Source organism: Lynx canadensis, chromosome B2 (genome assembly GCF_007474595.2).
Source record: "Lynx canadensis isolate LIC74 chromosome B2, mLynCan4.pri.v2, whole genome shotgun sequence".
Taxonomy (NCBI): Eukaryota; Metazoa; Chordata; class Mammalia; order Carnivora; family Felidae; genus Lynx; species Lynx canadensis.
This window is the reverse complement of record NC_044307.1, coordinates 91,477,937-91,503,016: the sequence shown is the minus strand read 5'-3', so window position 1 is coordinate 91,503,016 and position 25,080 is coordinate 91,477,937. Positions and strand designations below refer to the sequence as shown.

Sequence of the window (25,080 nt, the reverse complement as noted above, 5' to 3'; positions counted from 1 at the left end):
TTATGTGTCTATCTCCTTCTATAAAGTTTTTTAAAGTAGGTACTAGATCTTATTTCTTGTATAATGCCCAGCTCATAGTAGACGTTCCTATATAAATGTTTATCTATTCAACATGTACCATCTCATTTAAGTCCTCACTTTGCATATAGATGAGCAAGGGAGCATGTTTGAGTGTGCCTGATGGGTGTTCAGTTTCATTTTTCTGCTGTTATGATAATCAGTTATACAGGCTGTCTTATTTATGAAACTCTATTATTCAGATTTAATGCAGTTCAATCCATCTTTGAATATTTCAATTTAATCAGGTCATTCGACCTGAAAGGGGCATAAAAAGTCATTTTGAAGCCCCTCTTTATTTCGTTAATCAGAAAGTTCATACCCAGAGAAGTGAGCTGATTTTTTATCATCAAACAAAAATTGACATCTGAACTCAGTTCTCATTTTTATTTTACTTTCTTCCTACTATGTCATTTTGCCTCTCCTCATTATAACTTGAACAGACTTAACTCTTGGAAACCTTTGTAAATTAAAATAGAGTCCTGTTTTATCTTTCTGGTTTAGGAGTTTGGGGCTTGTCTACCTCCACTTCTGTGATTCACTCTTCAGAGAGAATTGTTGGGAAGTGCATTTGTTATTAAAAGTTTGAAGCTGATGTGGAAAATAAGGGTGGAATTTAGAACAGGTACATAAGAACGTAGTAAAGTAATTTTTGGTAACAGTAAACATTCTCAGAATATGTTTTAATAAGCTAATTGCTGAGAAATATTTATATTTGAAGGAGATAAAGTTCACACATAGTTATTTAATAACTAAACCAAAGATTCTCAACATTACTGAATCAAAATTTCTGGGGATGGTGTCTAGAAATGTCTTTTCAGGTAACTCCCCAGTGATTCCAGTACAACCAGTTCATATTGGAAACTTCTGCGTTAAACCATATGAATTCAAAAGCCTCTTAATTTTCTATTCTGTCCTATTAAAGCAGAACTTCAAAAGAAGGGAGGGAATTAATGTCAGGACTATGGAGTAGAGAGGCAGTTTTAATGTTTCCCAGTATTGTTAAACAGTTGCTAGTTATTTTGAAATTAATTCAGTGAATACCAAGTTACTCAGTTCTGTGTAGCTAAGAAGCATTCTTTTAAGAGTGAAGGAAGCTTTGCAAAATATTAGTGCTGTCTGTACCCTGCAGATGGGGATGCAAGGGATAACCTAAAGATTACTTCTAGAAAGAGTCACAAATTAATGCTCTGAGTATATATTCTCAGAGTTCCTTGGTATAGGCTAAGAACCATGCAAGATATTGGGGAAAAGCAAGACATACACTACTGCAGTCTTGGAAACGACTGTCAAGATGCTGGCTTTGTGAGACTGTTGAGTGAATTGACTTGAGGTGAGGAAAAATGCTAATACCAGTGAGTGCTGTCCTGGCCAACTTGAAGTAAAGCAGAGGTTTTGTCGCTGATTTAGAAAGTGAAAAAGTTGCTATCCCTAGTCACTGATTTTGGTGTTAGTTTGGGGAAAAAATAGCTGTTGGGGAGTTTGCAAAATGACTGATTTAACTCCAGTTTTTCAGAGCTCTTCTCTTTGTATTTATTAGAAACAGAACAATGGAAGAACATGATTGAAATTCTAAATCCAGTGGACATTTTGCCATGTTTCTTGGTAGCATTTGACATGGTTGACCATACCTCTTTCTTAAAACTCTCTGCTTTGTTTCAGAAACACTATATTCTGGTGTTTCCTTGGCCTTTATTGGCCTTCTACTAGTCATAATTTCCTCTGTCAAGCTTTTCCACCCATTTATTCTTTTTTTTTTTTTTCAACGTTTTTATTTATTTTTGGGACAGAGAGAGACAGAGCATGAACGGGGGAGGGGCAGAGAGAGAGGGGGAGACAGAATCGGAAACAGGCTCCAGGCTCCGAGCCATCAGCCCAGAGCCTGATGCGGGGCTCGAACTCACGGACCGCGAGATCGTGACCTGGCTGAAGTCGGACGCTTAACCGACTGCACCACCCAGGCGCCCCTCCACCCATTTATTCTTTAAAGGCTTCTGTTCTTCTACCGCTGCCATCTTCTTAGTCTTCACAGATCCTTAGGTGATTTTTAACTATTCCTATTGTATTCCTGATAATTTTCATTTTTATATCCTGAAAGCAGACCTCAGTCCTGAACTCTTCACCTGAGTATTCAATTCCTACTGACCATTTCTACTTGAATGTCATACAGATATCTCAAACTCAACTTGTTTGAGATTGAACTTGTGATATTACTATAATTACTATTAACTTTTCCCTAGTTCAATATTAATTGTATTGTGAACCTGATCTATAATTGTGGAAGTCAGTCTTGGACTTTGCATCCCCTCCCATCCACCCCTCTTCTCCCACCACAAACACAGATAATTAGAGTAAGCCAAATAGATTTGACTTAAACACTTGGATTTATCCACTTTTCTCTGAATCACTACTAGTATTTCAGTTTAGGAACCCTTCAAGCCTTCATCTTTTTTCTGCATTACTGCCACAGTCCTTGGCACCAGGACTTTTTTCTGCATTACTGCCACCAGTATCTTTCTGCTTCTGGTCTTGTCTTTTTGTGGACTATTCCCTTCACTGCAGTTGTAGTAACTCTTATTAAACACAGCTCGAGTCAAAACTCGCTTGGAGATTTCTTTTACTGTCAGAATGATTTCTAAACAGCATGACTTAAATGGCCCTTCATGACCTGATTGCTCTTCCTCCAGCTCCATTTCTTGTCACATTATTCCTTGACCACTACACTGGGTCATCTTTTTGTTCCTTGAACATGAAGTATTCTTACTCTCTATGTTGCCCCGTTTACCTGGCTGACTCTTCATCCTTGAAGTGTCAGTATAAGAAACCTGCTTCTCTTTCCCCGTTTCCTTTCTTGCTAGGCTAGATGTACCTGCTCTGTGTTCTGGTAAACTCTTTACTGCCCCCTTTTAAAATAAAAGTCTTATTTTGTATTGAGATAGCTTGTTTAATCAGCCTGTCTTCACTAGACTGTGAGCTTCACAAGGATAGGTACCAGATTGATTTTGCTCACCATAGTCTATCCAGCCTGGATATAATAGAAATTCTAGTTAAGAAATATCAGGTGAGTGAAAGCTGTTTGTACATTCTTCTGAGGTTTTCCTTCTGAGCCTGTTCTTACCCTAGGTTTTCTAGCAACTGTCAACTTTTACCATTCCTTTTTGTTTTGTGCTTTTTTAGCTTGAGATTTAGAAAATATCCAAATATTAATTTCAGAATTAAATTTCTGCATGTATAAGTTCTTGAGTTCTTTGAGAAGGATGGCATCATGAGTTGAATAAATCGTGTTAGATTTTATTTCTTCTGTTTGTGAGAAAACTTACTAGTTTGTAAACTATCTTATCTCTTCTTAAGGACTAAAATTAATTAAATAATTTATATGAAAAATATTTTTGAGGTCTTGAAATAAAGATGTAAACATTAATACATATATGCATGTATGTATGTATATGTGTGTGTGTGTATATACACACATAGATATATACCGGACCTGTAAATACTGCCCTTTTTTTGTGGTCGTTTTGTACCTCCCTTTATCTTTTCTGTCAGTTCATCCATTCATCCATTAAACAAATAGTTATTGAGAACCTGCTGTACCCCAAACACTATTTTAGGTGGTGTGGATACTGCAGTGAACAAAACAATGTTCCCACCCTCATGGGGCTCATATTCTATTGGGTGAAGTTAACAAATAACACAGCCAACATTGTTATGTGTTAGGTACCATCAAGTGAGTGGGTTGGATGCAAGAGAAGGATCAAGGAAGAGGTGCTGTAAGGTGGTCAGAGGAGGCTTCTCTGGTAAAGAGACATTTGAGCAAAGACCTGAGGAAATGAAGGAGCTACCTATGTGGCCTGTGGGAGAGGAGTGCTTATGCAGGGGGATCTACTTGTTACAGTTTATATCACTGGAAGGAAGGCCGGTGTAGATGCCCCAGCATGAGCAAGGAGGAGGGTTATAGGAGATCAAATCAAAGCATAGGAGAAAGCCAAGTTCTTTAAGCATTTTGAAGTTTATGCAGAGATACGTGAAACCTTTGGAGGGTTTTGAACAGAGGGGAGCCACAAATGTTACCAGTTTTTGGGAAGAATGATTCTTGTTTATGTGTGGAAATTAAATTGTTAGAGAGTAAGGTTGAAAACAGGGAGACTAGGCAATTGTAATAGTCTGTAGGGTAGACTATAGGTAGTCTTACAGGGTAATGGTGAGAAGTGGTCAGATTCTGAATATATTTTGAAGGTAGAGTTGGGAGAATTTGCTGATGAATTGAATGGAGTAAAGTATAACTACAAGTTTTTTTGGCCTGAGCAACAGGCAGAATGGAGTTGTGATTTATTCAAGTGACGTGACCACAGGAGGAGATTTGCAGCAGGAGATCAATTTTGACATCTTTAAGTTTGATTTAACCTATTAGACATCCAGGTGGAGCTGTGGAAGAGGTAGTGGGTATGCAAATCTGGAGTACAGGTGAGATACAGAGAATGGAGATAAGAATTTGGAATTAGGATATAAATGATACTTAAAGTCTTGAGACTGGATGGGATCCCCTGAATGGGATCTCCAGCGTAGCTGGAGAATGGGGTCTGAGCTCTCTGATCTTGAGGCACAGCAATGTTTAAAGGAGGATGAGGAGGAACCAACAGGACAAAAAAGTGCCAGTATTGCTGGAGAAAAAACAAGAGATACTGGTGTCCTAAATGCCAAGTGAAGCCACTGTATCTAGAAGGGCTGCGTCAAAAACTGACAAGGATTAAATAAGGACTGAGAAGTAACATTGAATTTGACGGTGTTGAGGTTATTGTGACGTTAATAGCTCTTTTGGTGGAACAGTGGAAGTAACAGTGGAGGTTGGTTTGATTGGAGTGGCATTTTTATTGCAGATAAGCTAAAAAAAAAAGTAGAGTATTAATGGGAGAGGGCTGTGGAGTCGGTTAGGTTTTAAATATGGAAGACCCCATAGCATATTTTTAGGCTTCAGAAATGATCCAAAAGAGAAGAAAATATTAATGAGAGAGGGGACAATTTCACTTCAGCAATTTACCACTGTATGTCCACTGAATAAATTTTTCTTGAACTAATGAATGGATAAAAGTATTTTCAACAGATGCTATATATTTTTATCAGTGTTGAATAAAAAGTGGGATAAAGAACACTTTAGTTAACACCTTTTTTGTTGTTGTTGTTCAGATGGTTGTGAAAATTGATTAGATTTCAGTCTTCCTGAATTAGATTACCACTTCTACTTTTTCACATGATGAGCCTGGTGTTTCCCAAATTTTTTTTTTTTTTAATTTTTTTTTTTTTCAATGTTTATTTATTTTTGGGACAGAGAGAGACAGAGCATGAACGGGGGAGGGGCAGAGAGAGGGGGAGACACAGAATCGGAAACAGGCTCCAGGCTCTGAGCCATCAGCCCAGAGCCCGACGCGGGGCTTGAACTCCCGGACCGCGAGATCCTGACCTGGCTGAAGTCGGACGCTTAACCGACTGCGCCACCCAGGCGCCCCAAGTGTTTCCCAAATTTTTGCAGCTGCCTTTACAAATGATCTGCTACAATTAAGGTGTGCTGCTGCAGTGGGCTTGTATAATCTTTTACACTGTGTTCATCTTGTCCCCTTTAAACTTTTAAAAAGTTTACTTCAAATATTTGGAGACCTCTTATGAACTATTACCTTAAATGACATTGAAGCACATTGTGGGTGGGAATATTAAATAAGCATCCAGATGCTCAGTGTTCATGTTTAATCTTTCATAAACCTGAGAATTTTTAGATAGTATTTTCAGAACCTACAATTTGGCATTCAGTTTGATGCTTTTACAACTATTGTCTCTCTTAGTAGCCTTCTGTGTTTATTAAAACTTAAAATTATGGAATATTTCAAGAATACTTGCAATTTCAGAAAATAATGTACCAAACGCTAATATAGTTGCCATGCGGATTTAACAAGTTTTAATTTTTACCTTATTTGCTTCAGATCTTTCTCTTTGAAAAATTACTGCCATTGGGCACCTGGGTGGCTCAGTTGGTTAAGTGGCCGCCTCTGGCTCAGGTCATGATCTCACAGTTTGTGGGTTTGAGCCCCGTGTCGGGCTCTGTGCTGACAATGCTGATCCTGCTTCAGATTCTATGCCTCTCTCTCTCTGCCCTTCCCCTGCTTGCACTGTCTGTCTCTCAGAAATAAATAAAATAAACATTAAAAAAAATACTGCTATTTACAGGATATAAACCAGGGCATAATGAGGGAGTTGATGGAAAGAAATGGGACTGATTAACTTGGTGAAGAGAAGACAAAGTAGAATGGCTGGTATGGTCACCTATAGTGTGAAAAAGAAGGCTTACATTTGATAACTTAAATATAGATAGTTTTTTTCTTTGTAAATTTTTTTTTGTCTTTTTTTTTTTTTTTTTTTTTTTTTTTGAGAGAGAGAGAGAGGGCGAGAGGGATGGGGGTGGGGAGGCTCAGACAGAGAGGGAGACACAGATCAGAAGCAGGCTCCAGGCTCTAAGCTGTCAGCACAGAGCCTGGCACAGGGCTCGAACCCACGAACTGAGAGATCATGATGTGAGCTGAAGTCGGACACTTAAGCAACTGAGCAGCCCAGGCAACCCTAGATAGTTTTTTTTTGTTTTGTTTTGTTTTTTTAAAGTACATTTACAATTAGAAAGCAACATCCAGTACTCAGTAATCAATTATTTTGTGGTCTATACTTACGTGGAAATTTTTATAAAACATTGAAAAACATGTTCAACCGATACAGATGTCATTTTTATTAAAAAGTCAGCAGATATCATGATTTGCCTAGTGTCTTCACTGTAAAAATTGTTAACCAGCAATCTTTAGAGAAATGACTACATTACTATTTAAAAATTTAAGGTCACATGCTATAATTTTTAAAACATCAGAGTGAATTTCATGTTTCTAATGCTTTTTGAAGCATGGTGTTTCAGTAGATTTAAAAAAGGTAAAGGGTATCATTATGAAAACCTGTTTTTCCTCTCAATCGTAGTATGTATAATTTATTGTTAGGAAAGTGGTTTAGAAGTTAGAATATAAAGTATGAGACCTAATGGGCCTAACCCTTTCAAACACTTTTTCAGTTTATGAAGCTGTGAGTAGCAGAGGATGAAGTCTCATAGGGAAGTGATGGTTCAACTCAAAATAAGGGACAGAGGAAAACATTCTTGTAGACTATATTTGTTAGGGCACGTTTCTGACTGATATAACAGAAAGTGGAAGACGATGCCCTGTTTTGTTTTTGTTTTTTTTCCATTAGTATTTAAGTTTTTATTCATAAATACTGAAACAAACAATTTAGACCGAATGTTAAATAAAGCATATATATTAGATGCAGTGTAGTAACACTATAGAATTTTTGCTATGTATTTTTTCTAATTCATAATGCCCAGTGTGTTAGTGATTTGCTTTTCTGTTTTTATATTTTTTGTTTACCATATAAATTCATTTGAGTCCTCATTTTAGTATTTTTCTCTACTTGAGAAAGAGGGGTATTGAGTGTGTGCCAACTTCTTTTATATAATGTCAATGTTAGGGCTATTTAAGAATATCCTCTACTATGCACAGAACAGTAATAAGTAAAGATTAAGGTCATTGTACCCTTTGATAAGTATTTTTTGGGTTTGGAGTGGGTAATCCTAGTTGTTTGGGTATAAAACTTGAGTCAGATTTCCAAAAGGAGCTCGTATTCAGTAATGCAATGGTGCTCCATATAATTGTGATACAGAGGAATAAGTATAAGGTCTGGAAAATCCATTCTCTCTACATAGCTAACGCTGGTTCTAGAGCATCACCAGAGCATCACTAAGAGTTGTGGTTTGGTGAATTCAGGTCTTATTAAGGGACAGACATAAATTATTTGGGTCTGTCTTCCAGAAGCCTATAGATTAGGGTGGAATGAAAATTCTGCCTTTCTCAGATAATCTGAACCAGGACCTTTTGACTATTGGGTTTCTGTTCCATGTGTTCTCTAGAGTAATATGTGTACTTGTTTGGTATTTGTGGGATGTTCTTTCTAAGAACTCTGACTAAGAACTCTTGTTCTTTTTTTTTTTTTTTCCCCAATGTTTATTTATTATTGAGAGAGAGTGAGAGACAGAACATGAGCATGGGAGGGGCAGAGAGAGGAGGAGACACAGAATCTGAAGCAGTCTCCAGGCTCTGAGCTGTCAGCACAGAGCCTGACGTCGGTCTCGAACCCACAAACCGGGGGACCATGACCTGAGCCGAAGTCGGATGCTTAACCGACTGAGCCAGCCAGGTGCCCCTGACTACTCTTGTTCTTAATCAGTGCTGAAATGTTAATCAAGACACTTGTTTTTTCAAGGGCCTTTAAAGGAAAGCTTTCCTTATCCTTAAAAAGTAAAATTAATGTAATTATGGGGATCTCCTATAATATAAAGGCTATTTAGTTTATAGTTAATGAGCCTAATTAGGCCCATTCCTTCTAGGGTGGGAAACCTGGGGTTAATACAAGTAGTTAGTTGGGGGAGGTAAATTAGAGTATGAACCTTACATAAATTTCATTTTTAACAAACCATTATGTATGTTGATTTATATTAAAAGTATACACACACACGTATTTATTTCCCCCTTGCTTTCTCTGTTCTCCATGCTCCACGTGTGATTTTTTTTTTTTTTTTTTATGTTCATTTATTTTTGAGAGACAGAGAGAGACAGAGCATGAGCAGGGAAGGGGCAGAGTGAAAGGGAGAATCCAAAGCAGGCTCCAGACTCTGAGCCGTCAGCACAGAGCCCGACGCGGGGCTTGAACTCAGGAACTGCGAGGTCATGACCTGAGCCGAAGTCAGACACTCAACTGACTGAGCCACCCAGGCACCCCCAACGTGTGATTTCTGATTTGATTGGAAACTATTGAAGAACAGTTGCTTCTTGTTTAAGAATGAATTAGGATATAAAGTGAACTTCTTGGATAGAAATTAGGAACAGTTAAAATTGCTTTTGAAAATCCTTCACTTGGACATAAGTCATCAAAACACACTTAGTGTGTTGTGTGCCACCATGTCTTTTCTCCAGACTTGGAACATACCAGTATCTTCAGATGAACTAGGTGAAAAAGTTGGTTTGTGCTTAATGGCAATGTTGTATATATTTTTTTAAGAAGAAAACATAGTTTTCAAATATTGGAGTCATGCAGTGCGGCAAGATGCTCACAGTTTGAGATGCATATGGTGATTGAAATGGATGGATGAAGGGAACTTCCTGTTTTTGTTGCTCATCCTCCATTTACTCTGGAGCAGCTAGCTATTCAGTGTGTGAAATAGTGGACAGAATCTCCAGTATTATTGTTTTGATGTGTCTATACCTTTTATTTGGCCTGTTTTATATGGTTGATTCAAATAAGTAAATGTGCCCATGATGGGACTCTATTAACTAATTGATGGCAATAATGTACAATTAAAGAAAAGGCAGAAATCTTTTTTTAGAGGGTACTGTGAAAAATTACCCCCTTTTGAAATGGCATAATAGAGGATTATGTATATATGTAATATATCTATGAAGGCTGATGTCTGAATTCTGATCTTGACTGTGTTAATTTTTTAACAACTCACTTTTTAGAAGTAAAATGTAAATACTCCAGTTTATTTTTCAAGATTTGGCCTGTGGGCATATAATTCTATTTTAGGTATTGAAATCTTAAATTCTAATTTTTATTCCATTCACAACCTACCCATCATTCCAGTGTTTTTATCCCTCACCTACATTATATTACTCTTTTTTTCCCTCTAATAATTCCCTAGTATCTATGATTGCCAGCAACTAATTGCTGACTTTACATTCATTAGGAAATATAGTTTGGCTATGGTGGAGATTTTGTTATTTGTTTATAATGAAAACTACAGTAACTATATTTTCCTAAAATTACTGCTAAGCAGTAATTTTAAACCCCATTTAGAGTTTAGAAACAGATTTAAAATAAAGGATCGTAAAACTTTCTTTGTGGTACTTCAGAATAATGTGTACTAGAATTCTAGCCCAGTCGTTATTGGTCAGTATCATTTCACAAAGGGAAATATATTACTGTCAGGTTCCTCCCCCCCCCCCCCATTTGAATGTTTAAAAGGGCAGTTAACTTGACTTCAAGACCTTTTCTTTTTATCTGTACATATATCTAATCAACATTGTAAAGATTCAGATAATCACAGATGGGTACTTCTGGCCATAAAAATCTTTTGGGTTTTAGTCTTTATATGCTAAGGTGTTAATATTTATTATTAAAGGAATTTTTCATGTATTCATTTGCCATTTAGTACGTCACACTAAATGTGGAATAAAAATTACTGAGGTAACAACTGCTACATAGGACAGTTTATCTTCATGTGCATTTGCTGTAGTCTTATAAATCAGAAATTTTAACCATAAACATTATGATATATCTTTAAGACCTCCAACTTGAATGTTTTTTCCTTTTGTTTGGACCTCAAATCCAGAACATAATTATTCTCATCATTTAGGCACCATTGTCCTCTTATTGCTCTTTTGTTATAAAACTTTAACCCTGGATTATACCAACCTTTTGTTCCTTTGCCAGATCGTTGCCACTCTAAATTTGTGTTTTTTCAGTATAAACTGAATATTCAATGCTTCCTGAAAAATCTTTTTATGGTTAATCAATTTCCTATCTTATCATTGGTATGAAGTCAGACTTTTGCCTGTCTTCAAAAATTTTTTCTCATCATCTTTTGAATAGTTTCAGGAGATCTCAAAGAAAATAAGTACTTTTGGTAGAACTTCCTTTCACCACCTTTTTCTCTCCCCATTCATTTCTGCTTCACCATGTTACAAATCTATCTGCACTTCCAGGTATCTCCCTCCTTCTAGCATGTCTTATCTCAAGACCCATACTTTTGTTCTCATTCTCTCCTATTTTCTCAGAGACTCTACTCCCTTAGTCATAGCCTTTCTTTTGATTATTCAGTCTTTCCCCCTCTCTACTGGCTCTCCCCTGATTATTTGATTTTACTCAGCTCTGTCCTGTATTTTCAAAATCTTGACCCATGTATTTCTTGCCCTTTCTTCTGGGCCAGGTTCTTTGAAAAAAAATAGCTTGTACCCATTTTATTTCCTCATTTTCTCCCTCTCATTTATCCTTCAACCCAGTGAAATTTGCATTCTCCCCAGTTTTTTGGAAACTATGTGTGCTAAAGTCATCTAAAACCTGAGAATGGCCAAGTACTGTGAACTCTGTAACAGCATTTGAAATACTCTGTTCTCTTGTGATAACACTTTCTTCATAGGACAGCTCTTTGTTGATCTCTTTCTTAGGACTCTGTTCTTAGCCTTCTACTGTCTACTCTCAGGTTTTTAGAGGTGCACGTGGATGAGTTTCATGGCATTCATGCAGCTTCTGAAATGAAGTGCAAAATATTTATATTGTGTGTATGTCTCTTTTCTCAGGGAGAGGGTCCACAGGTTTATTTATGTCGGACTTAAAGGAATGTGTCCACCTATGGTTTAAACTGCCTTGACGTGACAACACTAAATTCTCTATTTCCAGCCCACACCTCTAGTAGGGCATCCAAAACTGTTTATCCCACTTGATGGCCATGATCAAAACTTTCCAAAACAGAATTAATCAGTCATCTTTCCTCTTCCTGTATGCTATCTATACATCCATGTGCCACTATTCTTTCTCTCCTAAACCTGAAATTTGGGTGTTCTGCTCCTTTCCTCTTCCTCTTCACAGCCTATCCCACCCATCCTGTCTCTCAAATATAAGTATCTCTTAAGTCCATCTTTTTCTGCTTTTCCTTGCCTCAATTCCACCCTCTTTATCTTTCACCTGGTTTATTGTAAGAAATAACTTTCTAACTGGTTTGCTTGTCTCCAGTTGACCTTGCCTTTAAACTGTTCACCAGACTTAAATCTGAATAATTTTCTACAATATATTAAATTTCTTTTCCATGACTCTGTCAAGATAAAAAGCGCTTAAATTGAAGGGCGCCTAGGTGGCTCAGTCAGTTAAGTGTCCAGTTTTTGATTTTGGCTCAGATCGTGATCTCATGGTTTGTGCGTTCAAGCCCTGTGTTGGGATTCCGTCTCTCTCTCCTCATGCCTCTCCCCCGCTTGTGCATTCTCTCTTTCTTTCTCAAAGTCATAAACTTTATTTAAAACATGCTTAAATTGAGACATGGTGTTGGGTCTCTGCTTACATCTTTATTCTCCATGAGTGACCAATTGTACATTATATAGGTTTTTACATTTTTATTATTTTATAAAGTGTATTTATTTTGAGAGTGAGCAAGCCTGTGCACACCTGAGTGGGGGAGGGGCAGATAGAGAGGGAGAGAGAATCCCAAGCAGTCTCCATGCTGTCAGTTCAGAGCCCCATGCAGGGGTCAAACTCATGAACTCTGAGATCATGACCTGAGCCAAAATCAAGAGTCGGATGCCTAAGCCACTGACCCAGGCACCCTATATAGATTTTTTTTTTTTTTTAAGAGTAAGTCTAAGTCTATTATTTTAGTTTTCTCCTTCATACCTTTACCTTTTTTTCTCTACCAGGCCAGCTCATTAAAGTCCTGTAAATCTCAACTTCCATCTTTATCTACCTTCTTTCCCACTCTATTAGATGTTCCACCTCTGTCTTCCTATAGTTATACCTGCATAATTATTGTAACCCTTCTTAACCATACTGTAAACGTGTTATCCAGGGCAAGTGCAGTCATAACCCAAAATGTTGTGTTTTTTTTTTTTAATCTTTAGAGACTCACAGTGTGTCTAATGTATAGTAAGTGATCTATAGATATTTGCTGATTAAATAATCAAAGATGTAAAATTTGTTTTCTCATTCTGACTTTTATACATTTCCAACACCCTTAAGTGTTAGTAGTCGTTTTACTGGTACAGAGTCCAGTGAGTTTAAAAGAACAGAGTTCTGTAAATCTTATTTATACCCAGTGTCTAACATAGTTCCTGGTAAATAGGAGAAACTCAAATATTTGTGAATAAATGATTTACAGGTGATCATGATCAAATGAGCTATTACATTTTTAAAGTGTTAGTATTCAATCTGACGAAGTAAAACCATAAAAACCAAATTAGAAAATCAAGTGCTTCATTTTCTTGACAAGTTTAATTAATATTTATCAATTTGATGAGAGCTCAGGGAGCTGTAAAGTTTCCTGTTAGTGTAGTGTGTAACAACAGTGTGACCTCATTACCAGGCTCTACTGTTAGATCTCTTCTTAGAGATTGGGTGTATTATTTTGTTTGTTAGAATTTGTTAAGTTTATGAATTAGACTTTATCCATTTTTATTCTTATGCCTTGCTGTTTTTAGAGAGGGGCAGGGAATTCAGGAGATTACCATTGGTTATGTCAAAATGATGGAAGTAGTAGTCCCAAATACCCCATTTATTCATAAAATATGCCAGAGGCAAAATATTACATGTATCACATGTCTTTTGTTATGGTGTTGCATTTTGAAAGCACTAACTTGAGTGATAAAAGGCAGGTTCTGAAGCAGAATATATTCAGTTTACTGTCAGCACCTTTCTTTAAAGACTTCAAGGTTAATGTCAATCATTATGAATAGAATGCCTGTCATTACAGTCTCTTAACCTAGATAGAGAAATTAAATCCCAGTACTCTAAGTCATGTTGTATGCCTTACTTCTCATGAATAGATAATAGTAACTATGTTCCATCCCTGGGAGAATTGAGAAAAAAGTCACCCAATTCACATTGGGTAAGACTTAATTCTCTCACAGATTACTGTTGAGAAAGGCTCCTTCCTTAGGAGGCATATTGTGCACCTAAACGCAGGTCACTGAATTCTTAGTAGGTGGAGACTCTTTGATCACTATTGATTTGAGACAAAATTGAATGGTGATTTAAGAATAAAAGATAAAGGGTGCTTGGGTGGCTCAGTGGGTCATGATCTCACTGTTCATGAGTTTGAGCCCTGTGTTTGGCTCTGTGCTGACAGCTCAGAGCCTGGAGCCTGCTTTGGATTCTGTGTCTCCCTCTCTCTGCCCCTCCTGTGCACACATTCTGACTCTCTCTCACAAATAAACAGTAAAAAAAAAAAAAAAAAAAAAAAAAAAAAGAATGTAAGATAATATTCCTGTGACAGTTCTCAAAGTGTGGTCCTTGACCTAAACTTGTTGGAAAGTGTAAAATTCTTGTGCCACATCTCAGTGATATCTGATCTACTGAATCAGAAAATTGGAGGTAAGAAGTAGAGTGACGGGGCCCAGTTTTAGAAGTCACCTGCACTAGGTGACTTTGAAACATACTGGAGTTTGAGAATCTCTGTTCCATGCTGTCTATTGACTCTTGCTTTCATTTCTTCATCCAAACACTCCAGAAAATACTTACTCAAGTGTTAGAAAAATCCTGATGTGATTCCCTGAATCATCTCTCCTAACTAAATACATTCCCAATGAGTAGTTGAAATTTAAAGTCAGCTAGCTAGGGTATGTATTCTCAAATTGGGTCATTTTACTTTTGTGATTAAAATTATTCAATGTGATATAGGGCATCCAACCATTTTTTTCTCCCAGCCATTTTCATACCATTTCCTTATTGATTTGCAATGCAATCATTTGTGTTTTTTTACTTTATCTTTTTTGTTTCTGATTTCTAATCTAATCATATTTTACTCAGAAAATATGACCTACATTAGTTGTCAGCAAACTCATTTGGTCACCCTGAACCCAGTGATAGTTTTGCACTTTTTGAGTGTTTAAAACAAAAGCAAACTCCAAAATATGTGACAAAGACTGCATGTGGCCTCCAAATCTAAAATATTTACTCTCTCTTCAGGAAAAATTTGTTGACCCCTAATCTATATGATACTTACTTCTTGAAATTTGTTGAGATTTGCTTTATAGCCTAATATGCACAGACTGTTTTAAACTTTTATAAAGGAACTTGTGAAAAATATGTATTTTCTGATCATTAGGTACAGATTTCTGTATATGTTCATTAAATTAAACTTACTAATTTCACTGCTCACATCCCCTGTATAACTTTACTGAATTTTGGGGGGCATTGGTTTGACCTATCAATAATCAACTATTACACTTTCACTTTGATATTGGACTTTTCACTTTCTTCTGGAGTTCTATTTGCTTTTTTGTTTTTTAATTTTTTTAACATTTATTTTTGAGAGACAGAGAGAGGCAGAGCATGAGCAGGGGAGAGGGGGAGAGAGAGAGAAAGAGAGAGAGATACAGAATCTGCAGTAGGCTTCAGGCTCTGAGCTGTTTGTTAGCACAGAGCCCGACATGGGGCTCGAATCCATGAACTGCGAGACCATGACCCGAGCTGAAGTTGGATGCTCAACCGACTGAGCCACCCAGGCATCCCTGGAGTTCTCTTTGCTTTAATTTATTTTGAGGCTCTTTCAGCAGGGCATACAAATTGAAAATTTTTATCTTCTTAGATATAATTTTTATTACTATGTGGAGAGGTTTTTTTTTTTTCTTTTTATCGTTAATAGTACCTTTTGTTTTAAAGTCTGTTTTGTCTGATTTGATATTTTTGGTAAAGCCACCAGCTAGTTTTGCTTCTTATTTATAGGAGGATCTTATTCCATCTAACCTTCTCTGTTCTGTGTTTCAGGTGTAGCTCTAATGTTCACTTGACTGCTGTTTAGTAATTCTGTCAATTTTTTGAGTGTTAAGTTTAATTCACTTATACTTATTGTGAGTACTGATATGTTTGGACTTATTCCTCTTTGTCCTTCTTAATCTTTACTTTGCCTTTTTGTGATAGCATACTGGGTTGTTTCTTCAGATCTTTATTCCAAGTCAGTACTTTTTTCTTTCGCTGTATCTAATCTATTTAACCCATCCATTGATTGTTTATTAACAAGTATATATTTTTATTTCTAAAAGTTGTATTTTCAAATTTGCCTCATCATTTCTTATTTTATTATTCTTCATTGTCTTATAAATTCTCTCTTATTTTGTTAAACATGTCAGTTATTTTATATATATTCTGACAGAAGACTCAGATTTTTTCCAAGTATTAAACTTTGTGATAACTTCAAGGATATAAACAATCAAGAAGAAAAGCAGAATCAGGGTGTGGTCTGAAGTATTCTATATGGCCCCCTGGTTCTTTCCTTCCCATGTTGGACACATGTTCTTTGGCCCAAAATAATGAAATCTCTTAATTGAGGTTTGTGGGACATTTCAACACTGTGGAAAGTATCTGGATTATAAAACATCTGTATTTCAGATTCTGGAATGGAATTTCATAAGCTCTGTAGTTTTTACATTTTGGGCTAGATAATTCTTTGTTTTGGAAAGACTGTCCTGTGCATTATAGGATATTTAGCAGTATCACTGGCCTCTACCTACCAGAAGCCAGTAGTACCCCACAGTCTCCAGTTATGAGAACTCAAAATGTCACCAGATACTGCCAAATGTCCCATGGGAGGCAAAATCATCCCTATTTGAGAACTTACATAGCTTTTGTGACATTCTGTAAGGAGCCATGCCTTAGGAAACTATAGATTGTAGTTTTGTTTTAATAAGCAGTCTTAAACCAGGATAACCCTCCAAGAGTATTTCATAGATATAGATTCCCCTCATAGTAAATATTATTAGTCTGTTTGCCAGATGGTTAGTTGTTTAGTTGTCAGCATGTCAACAAGGAGACTAGATCAGGTCATCTGACTTCTTTCTTTTCCTGGGAAGTCTCCCCTTCCCCAGCTTGTTATTCAATCTCCCTGTTACCATTATCTTCTTTCCTCCATTTTTTATTCTTTTACTATTCACCAAATAATTATCGAATGCCAAAAATATTCCAGGACTGTTCTATTTGCTAGGACCAATCACTGAAATAAAGGTGGTTTTTTTTTTGTTTGTTTATTTATTTTGTTTGTTTGTTTTTTGTGTTTTTTTGTTTTTTGTCATGAAGCTTACTCTTTGTGGGGTGAGACACATAAATAAAAAAAATATCAAATATTAATTAGTGCTATAAGGATAATTGAAATTTTGTGCTTTGAGAGACAGTAACTGGGTAGCTGTTCTGTCTTAGATTGAATGGTGAGAAAATCCCATCTCAGGAGGTATCTTTTAAACCAAGATGTCTGTGTCAAGGAGTCACCTATATGAACATCAGAAAAGCATTTCAAACAGAGGGAACCATTAATGCAAATGCAGTTAGAAGGAAACATGCTTGATACTCCAAGAAGAGAAAAAGCCAGTGAGACTCTGAAAGCAAGAGATAATGGGAGATGAAAGCAGTGAGCATAAAACACAATTGGAGAAAAGATGAGAAAGTGCTTTCATCTCTCTCAGTGTGACTGGCAATAGTAATACACTATTGGAGGCCTGTGCTTGGGAATCTGTAGAGCTCATTTTGAAGGGATGTTGTAGTATACCCACAAACAAATGTTTTTGTGTTTCTTTTTCCTTTCTTCAGCCATAGAGAATGTGTTATTAAAAAACTTTGTGAGTAGAAAAAGTGTCAGGAGAATTTTTCAACATTGGTGGCAATTACTTTTTAACTAATTGATTTTTCTTTTCTCTTGTACAGGTCAATTTGCTGAGTTTGATTACCCCTCCAGCCTCCTCCCAAAAGATAAATATCATCTTGTTTTGTTTCAGTTTCAGGTTTCTCCTTGTATGGATCACTGATTGAATAATAGATGGCTTTACCTCGTCTCACAGGAGCTTTGCGCTCCTTTTCAAATGTCACCAAGCAAGATAATTATAATGAAGAAGTGGCTGACTTAAAGGTAAACTTTTTAAATGGAAAACATAATAAATGTAGAATGTGAGCAGATATTTGACATTCTTTTTCTCAATTCGGTGTGCTTAAAATGGTGAGTTTTATCTTATTTGGTGTTATACCAAGAAGGGGAATGGGTATACTGCTGTTTCCTATAAGAATACTTAAACACCTATGACTATTGTCAGAGAGAATAATCAGAACTATGATATTGAGTTCTTATGTTAATTTTTGTTGCTAAATTTCTGCCAGGTTGGTTTTTTTTGCTTTTGGTTTTAAATAATTTAATGCAGTAATTTACCTCTGGGTAATCTGAATGAGTTTATGGTGGATCTCTCTCTGGTAAAATTCTTATCAAGTGGACAAAAAATGTCTTTACCAGAACATGGGAAATAAGAATATTAATGTCTTAAAATCAGTACGTGGTCTCATAACTGACTTCTGTCTGGTCCTTGAATTTGTTGTGGACTTTATAGTCCTGAAGGTATATAAACTGTATATATGAACAAGTAAGCTATGTAATATATACATGAAGGAACTGACCCTACGTTTGTTCTTTTTTGTTTTTTGTTTTTTTCTTTTTAAATCTTTATTTATTAGACAGAGTGTGAGCAGGGGAGGAGCAGAGAGAGAGGGAGACACAGAATCCGAAGCAGGCTCCAGGCCCTGACCTGTCAGCACAGAGCCTGATGCGGGGCTCGAACTCACAAACCTTGAGATCATGACCTGAGCCGAAGTCGGACGCTGAACCGACTGAACCACCCAGGCACCCCTGTTCTTTTTTGTTTTTTTAAACAAAAACAACAGTCACTTTGCTGTTTGACTGTATTGTAGAATATTAACATTGTTTTCTAATAGGTTGGAATTTTATTGCTTATGGTCCTTTGACAGTTTTACAATTAATACCTTCACTTAAAGATTGATACTAGGAAGAGAAGATTTGTTAACAGTCTTTAGGTAGATTTTTCCTCTAGCAGTGATGCAGTTTTACTACAGAGAACAGTTGACCTTCTTTACAATGGGAGCTGTTTTGCATTTCTATGGCAATTAAAATAAGGCTATAGTCTATACAATTAGTTAATATTACTGTTTTTCTCACCTCACCTAATCAAGGCTCTTTTTACAAGTTACTTTATATTAGAGATAACAACAAGATTTTAAAATCTGAAAATGTATAAGGACTACATGCAATTCCATGTCATTCATTTATTCTTGTAGTCTTTTAAACACTTTTTTTCCTAAGGGAAAAAAGTGACAGATCTAATGAAACTCATTTTAATATAACTTTTTATCTTGGGATATAGCCAACAATACAAAAGAAAGGGAAAAATAAGATCAACTTTTGTATACCTATGACCCATTGAAACAACTTAATTCAATTTATGGCCAATCTTTTTTTTTTTTTAAGTTTATTTATTTATTTTCATAATCTCCACACCCAGGGTCAGGCTCACACTCATGATCCTAAGATCAGAATTGCATGCTCTTCTTGCTAAAACAGCCAGGCACCTTTGTGGCCAGTCTTATTTCTATGTTTCTCCATTCTCTTCCCCCTAAACCCAGATTAATTAGCATAAATTAACATTTTAAATTGGAAAACTGAGGCAGGGAAGTAAAAACGAATTATGCAATATCATTAGTACAACCAAAATGAAAATTACAGTTTTCTGTCTGACCCACTACTTTTTCATTTGGCCAGAGGTCTTCATGAGGTTTAATCCTTGGGTCGAGGCCACTGGTATAAAGTGAAATTTGTATTGCTTTTATATGGCAGTTCTTAAGAATGGAAAAATTTATAGTCTTAAGAATAAAAGTATGTATAGATAAGAATCTCCTCAGTGGGGTTCCTGGGTGAGTCAGTCGGTTGGGCGTCCAACTCTTGGTTCTGGCTCAGGTCATGATCTTGTGGTTCATGGGTTTGGGCCCTATGTCCGGCCCCAGGCTGACAGTGTGGAGCCTGCTTGTAATTCTTTCTCCCTTTCTCTCTGCCCCTCCCCCACTGACATGCACTCTCTCCAAATAAATAAATGAATAGACTTAAAAAAAATTTATTAAAAAAAAGAATCTTCTGGATGCGCAACTGTTTTAGGATCATACTTAGGAAAACAGTACTAATTTGAATATAGTAAACCCACATTTGGAATCTAGTTATGTGCAGTATGGTCCAAGCTGTGGTAAAAACAAGCAGAAAAATGGAAAAGAGGCATGTGGGATATTACCAAATGTTATTATCTGAATATCGGACTTTTTCATCTTTTTTTTTTTTTTTTTTCCCTCCAAAGTAGTCTCCAAGCCCAATGTGGGGCTTGAACTCATGACTCTCAGATCAGGAGTCGATGCGCTTTTGACTGAGGCGGCCAGGTTCCCCTGGATGTTGGGCTTTTTGCTTTGTTTACTTTGCTGTAAAAAATAATTACATAATGAATATTCATGTGATTAAAACTAAAAAATTTTTATTAAACATATCTTTTAAAATGTGATATTTAAAAAACATACCTTTTAAAATGTGATTTTTTTAAAAATCACATTTAAATAAAGCTCCTTCTCAGAGCTTAGTTAAAAAGCAATTTTGAATTCTTGGTAGTGCCAGGTTGTATAATATAATGCAAAATATATGCAATAAGTGATGGCTTTGAGGAAACCTTTGACCAGTGTCTCTGTATTATGTCGTTTCAGGTGAAGCGGTCTAAACTTCATGAACAAATTGTAGACTTGGATGTTACATGGAAGAAGATTGTAAAATTTTTGAATGAAAAACTGGAGAAGAGTGAAATGCAAAGTGTAAATGAAGACTTAAAAGATATATTGCAGGCTGCAAAACAAATAGGTATAGTTTTGTTTTGTTTCATTTCATTTTGTTTTATAGAACCAGTAAGGTTCAAAAATAGGTTCCTTTTAAACTGTATGCCATATGGCGAGAGGCTAAAGTTTCCAGACAAGTATTTATAATTATGAAAGATACTCATATATCTCAGAGCTTGGGATAGAGTCGTAGAAGCAGAATTAAATTAGTAATTAGTGTACAATCAAACATGACAGGTTCATAGGAATTTAGAGTTTGAAAACCACAATTATGTTTCAGGTAAGGAGAGGGTAAATGAAAATTTTAACGTAGCTTGAAAGAACCTTAAAAACCATGTAGCTCAATTTCTTATAGATGCCCATCAACACATAGTGAGGGGCAGCACTGAAGCTAAACTTTGCTTCTATTCCTGTTGTACACTAATATTCTCATCAATTGATTGTATTTGAAGGAAATTATAATTAGAGATTTTAATACTATATATTAATATAGGTTACTTTTCCAAGGTTAAAAAAAAAATAAACAAATGATTCTTTGTTAAAACATCTGAGTTTGTTCATTGGAATTCATCCTCTCATTCTAGCCTCTGATAATTAAAAAGCATAGTTAACTCTTCTGTAGTTCTAAATTTAGGTTTGTACCCAGAAAGTTCATGCTGATACTCTGGCCCTGTGAGATCTGGCCTCCACCTTTTTCTCTGACCTTGAGTCATCCTTGTCCTCACTAATTATGCTTCATTAGACACTGGCGTTTTCTCACTTCTTCAGTCCAAGTTGGTGCCTGTTTTACCGTCTTTATACGTGTTATTCCCTGTGTTGAGAATGTTCTTTTAGCCTACTCTTAGAGTGGTTATATCTTTTCTTGTTATTTTGAACTCCACTAAAAACTTATGTCTTTAATGAGGCCCTAGCTGACCATCCAATCTCAAGGTGTTACTCAGTCACTCTTTATCATATAACCTCAGTAACATTTTCTCCATAACATTTATCATTATCTGATATGTTCCTTGTTTGTTTATTGCCTGTGTTTTGCTACTAGGATGTAAGTTTCATAAGACTAGGATCTTACTTTTCTTGTTCAACACTTCATCCTTGGTGCTTAGAATAATGCTTTGTGTGTTTTAGGGTCTTAAAATTCACTTGATAAATAAATGAAGAGGTTTTCATAGATGGTTTTTTGGTAGAGGAAAATTTAGATTCTTTATCATATGCTGGTTGGCAGTTTTCTGGCCTACACCAACTTTGGGGAGGATGTTTCTGTTAGATCTCATATACTTGACTTATTTATGATCATCAAATTTTAAAATTTGTTCTTCATAGATAGCACACTTTGGTGTATTATTTGTCATTGGTTTGTAATATAACATAAAATTTAATGTCATTGTTTTAAGTTGTGAATGTACAAAATGAATGTCATGTATATTTTTATAGTTAGATTATCTTCTGAAGTTCAAGGGCTTTAATAAGTAAAGGATTTTTTTGTTGTTGTTGTTTAAGCCTAGGGGAAATAAAGCATACTTTGATGAGATTTGTGATAGCATTTGGCATAGAATCACACTTTATATTTTAAAAATAAAGAGGTAGTTAAAATTCATTGGAAAATTGAGGCAAAAATGCAGAGTCTTCAGTTTACCTAGATCAACTTGACCAGGGTCTTAACCCTTTGGGACTTCCTATTTTAGGATATTTTCATTTCTGAGATGTTAGGGCCATTGTGGAGAGGGGGTGGTCTGACTAAACTTTTCAAAAACTGTAGAAGAGTGTCTTTCCTCTTCTTTGGTTCAGTTGTGAAAAGGACTCAAAATACTGGGGTGTCTGGGTGCCACAGTCAGTTAAGCATCCAACTCTTGATCTTGGCTCAGGTCATGATCTCACAGTTTGTGACTTTGAGCCCTTCATTGGGCTCTGTGTTGATGGCCATCAGCACAGAGTCTGCTTGGGATTCTGTCTCTCCTCTCTGCCCCTCCTCCACTTGTGCATGCTCTCCCTCCCTCCCTCTCTCTCTAAATAAATAAAACTTACAAAAACATTTTTGAAAAAATGACTCAAAACACTCAGCAAAAACAGTTAAAATATTGAGTTTATCTAGTACCATGGCTAAATTATTTATTTAAATAATGTGGAAAGTAAGATTTTTTTTAAAAGATTTATTTAATTAATTTATTTTAGAGAGTGTGGGCAGGGGAGAGGGATACAGGGAGGGAGGGAGGGGGAGAGAGAGAGAGAGAGAGAATGAATGAATGAATGAATGAATCTTAAGCAGGTTCCATGCTCAGCACAGAGCCCAACATGGGGCTCTATCCCATGACCTTGACCTGAACCGAAATCAGCATACTGAGCCACCCCGGCACCCTGGAAATTAAGATCTTTTAAAAATAGGTTTCCCTTTAGATTTCTTCCCTGAGTATCTCTGACAAGTCAAAAATCATTGTTTTACATATCAGTCATTAAATGTAATCCTAGGAGTTTTACCTGTTGGCAAAACTTTCTGATACATACTCAGGGACTAATCTATTGATTGATGTGTTTAAGGAATTGATTATTTTGAGATACAGTATCTCAAAAGAATATTTTCATGACAGAGAAAACCTTAGGGTTGGATTTAGGCAAATGCTCTGTTGTGTCTACTTTTAAATGCTATGTTTAAGTTGAATAAGTATTAGCTTTAGCGAAACTAATAGTTGACTTGTAGTCAGGCACTCTTTCTGAATAAAAATACTGCTGATACTGGAAGCCTAATTAACATTAGCAACTTTGAAAAGATTAGTCTCATGGGAAAAATGTTTTTGTGATTTTTTATATTGCTTTTTAACACAGGTAATTTGGTATAATTGTATTCAAGAGAGCAAAAGAATAAAGAAAAAATAATCACTCCTATTTCAATTGAACATAATAGTATAAGGCACTTGTTTAAGACTATGATATCAACTAGTCATTGTAATGGGTATTTTAAGCTGGTAAGGAACATCAGAGAACATCTGGTCCAGTCTCTTTATTTTGTATGTAAAGTGCTAGGCCTGTGAAGGTTAACTGAATCCCATGGTTGAGTCATGGTGAAGATAGACTAGAGCCTGAAGTAGAAACATGATGGAAATAACTAGATTCTTTCCTTTTCTTGTAGTCAGAGGTCATGTACTGTTAAGCCAACTTTTCAGCTATTCTTTTTTTTTAATATGGTATTTTACATGTTTTTTTAATTTTAATTTTTAAAAATTTTTAAAAATTTACATTCAAGTTAGCATATAGTGCAACAATGATTTCAGGGGTAGATTCCTTCAGCTATTCTTAAATGCACTCTTTCTACATTGTTTATCATTGCTTTAGTTTAGGCTTTTGTCATCTCTTGTCTAATTTACTGCAGAAGCCTCTTGCCTCAGCTTTCCTTTCTTACTCAACTTCTTTACTCTTACTACACTTATCTTTGTAAAAAGCAATGCTCATTTTTTATTTTCATATTACTCTTTAGACCAAATTCATTTGAATGGACATAATAAAAGTTTCTTTATGAATTGAAACAATTTGCCTTTTCATTCATTTCCTTGCCTTTCTACCAAATGTAACCTTTACTACTAACATATGCAATGTTGACTTAAGTTCCTGAACAGTGCTTACTGTTTTTTTCTGTCTTTTATATGTTAAAATAACTTTCCCCTTGCGTTCACCTGGTCAGATGTTCCTCATCTCCTACGAAATGGCTTAGGTTTCATTCATGTCCTCTGTTATCCTTTCTAATCTTAGTAGATAGTGTTCCATTAGACTATCATCTATTCCATACTTTTTTATAGTATGGAATACTAGCACCTACTATGGTGGAATGGATACATACAGATGATGATCAATAAATAAGAGAAGTATTGAGAATTCAACTAATAGTACTTTGTGGTCTTTAGTACTTCTGCTCTTGACAATGGACAGTGTCTTACCAGTAGCAGCTTCTTTTTTTTTTTTTTTTGTTATTTTGAAGTATTTTTTCTCTCAGATTTACATTTAATATATTCCCATACCATTTTACAATTTTATTCTCCCTTCAATATTATTTTAATGATAAACTTAGCTTTAGAGAGAAAACATTATAAATTATGGCCCTTAACCTTAATTTAAGTACTCATTGTAGACATAGCGATCTCCTCCATGGATTTTGAAGGATAAGCATAGTCATATTAACCTATGTTCTGTTGGTGGTGAAACTTTTGTCAATATATTTTATGTGCTCTAAGTACAAATATTTTTTAAAATAAAGAGGTCAGGATTGAGAGTGTCAGTCGATAAAATGCATCATGTATTAGGCATGTGTATCTGTTACTTAGAGTTTTAAATTCTCATTCCAGGAGGCTTATAAGCCTTCCACAGTGTAGTTAGAGAAACTAGAATTGGGGGTCAAGAATGTAGGGAAGGTAATTAGAAAGACCCATCACTTCCCTACTCAGCTATGTAACTTAATCTCTCCCAGAGCAAGAACAGAATGATCTAATGCTTTTACTCTGTTCTGAATACAGA

The 25,080-nt window shown here is 35.8% G+C and overlaps 1 protein-coding gene across 1 annotated transcript in view; it reads left to right on the top strand.

Moving 5' to 3' along the window:
• The window catches only part of ASCC3 (activating signal cointegrator 1 complex subunit 3), a 362,261-nt gene that overhangs the window by 2,247 nt on the left and 334,934 nt on the right, over positions 1 to 25,080 (top strand). The window contains 2 exon segments of the mRNA XM_030317096.1: positions 17,658 to 17,788; positions 20,458 to 20,608. Of these exon segments, the coding sequence (XP_030172956.1) occupies positions 17,699 to 17,788; positions 20,458 to 20,608 (241 nt within the window). The 5' untranslated portion in view covers positions 17,658 to 17,698.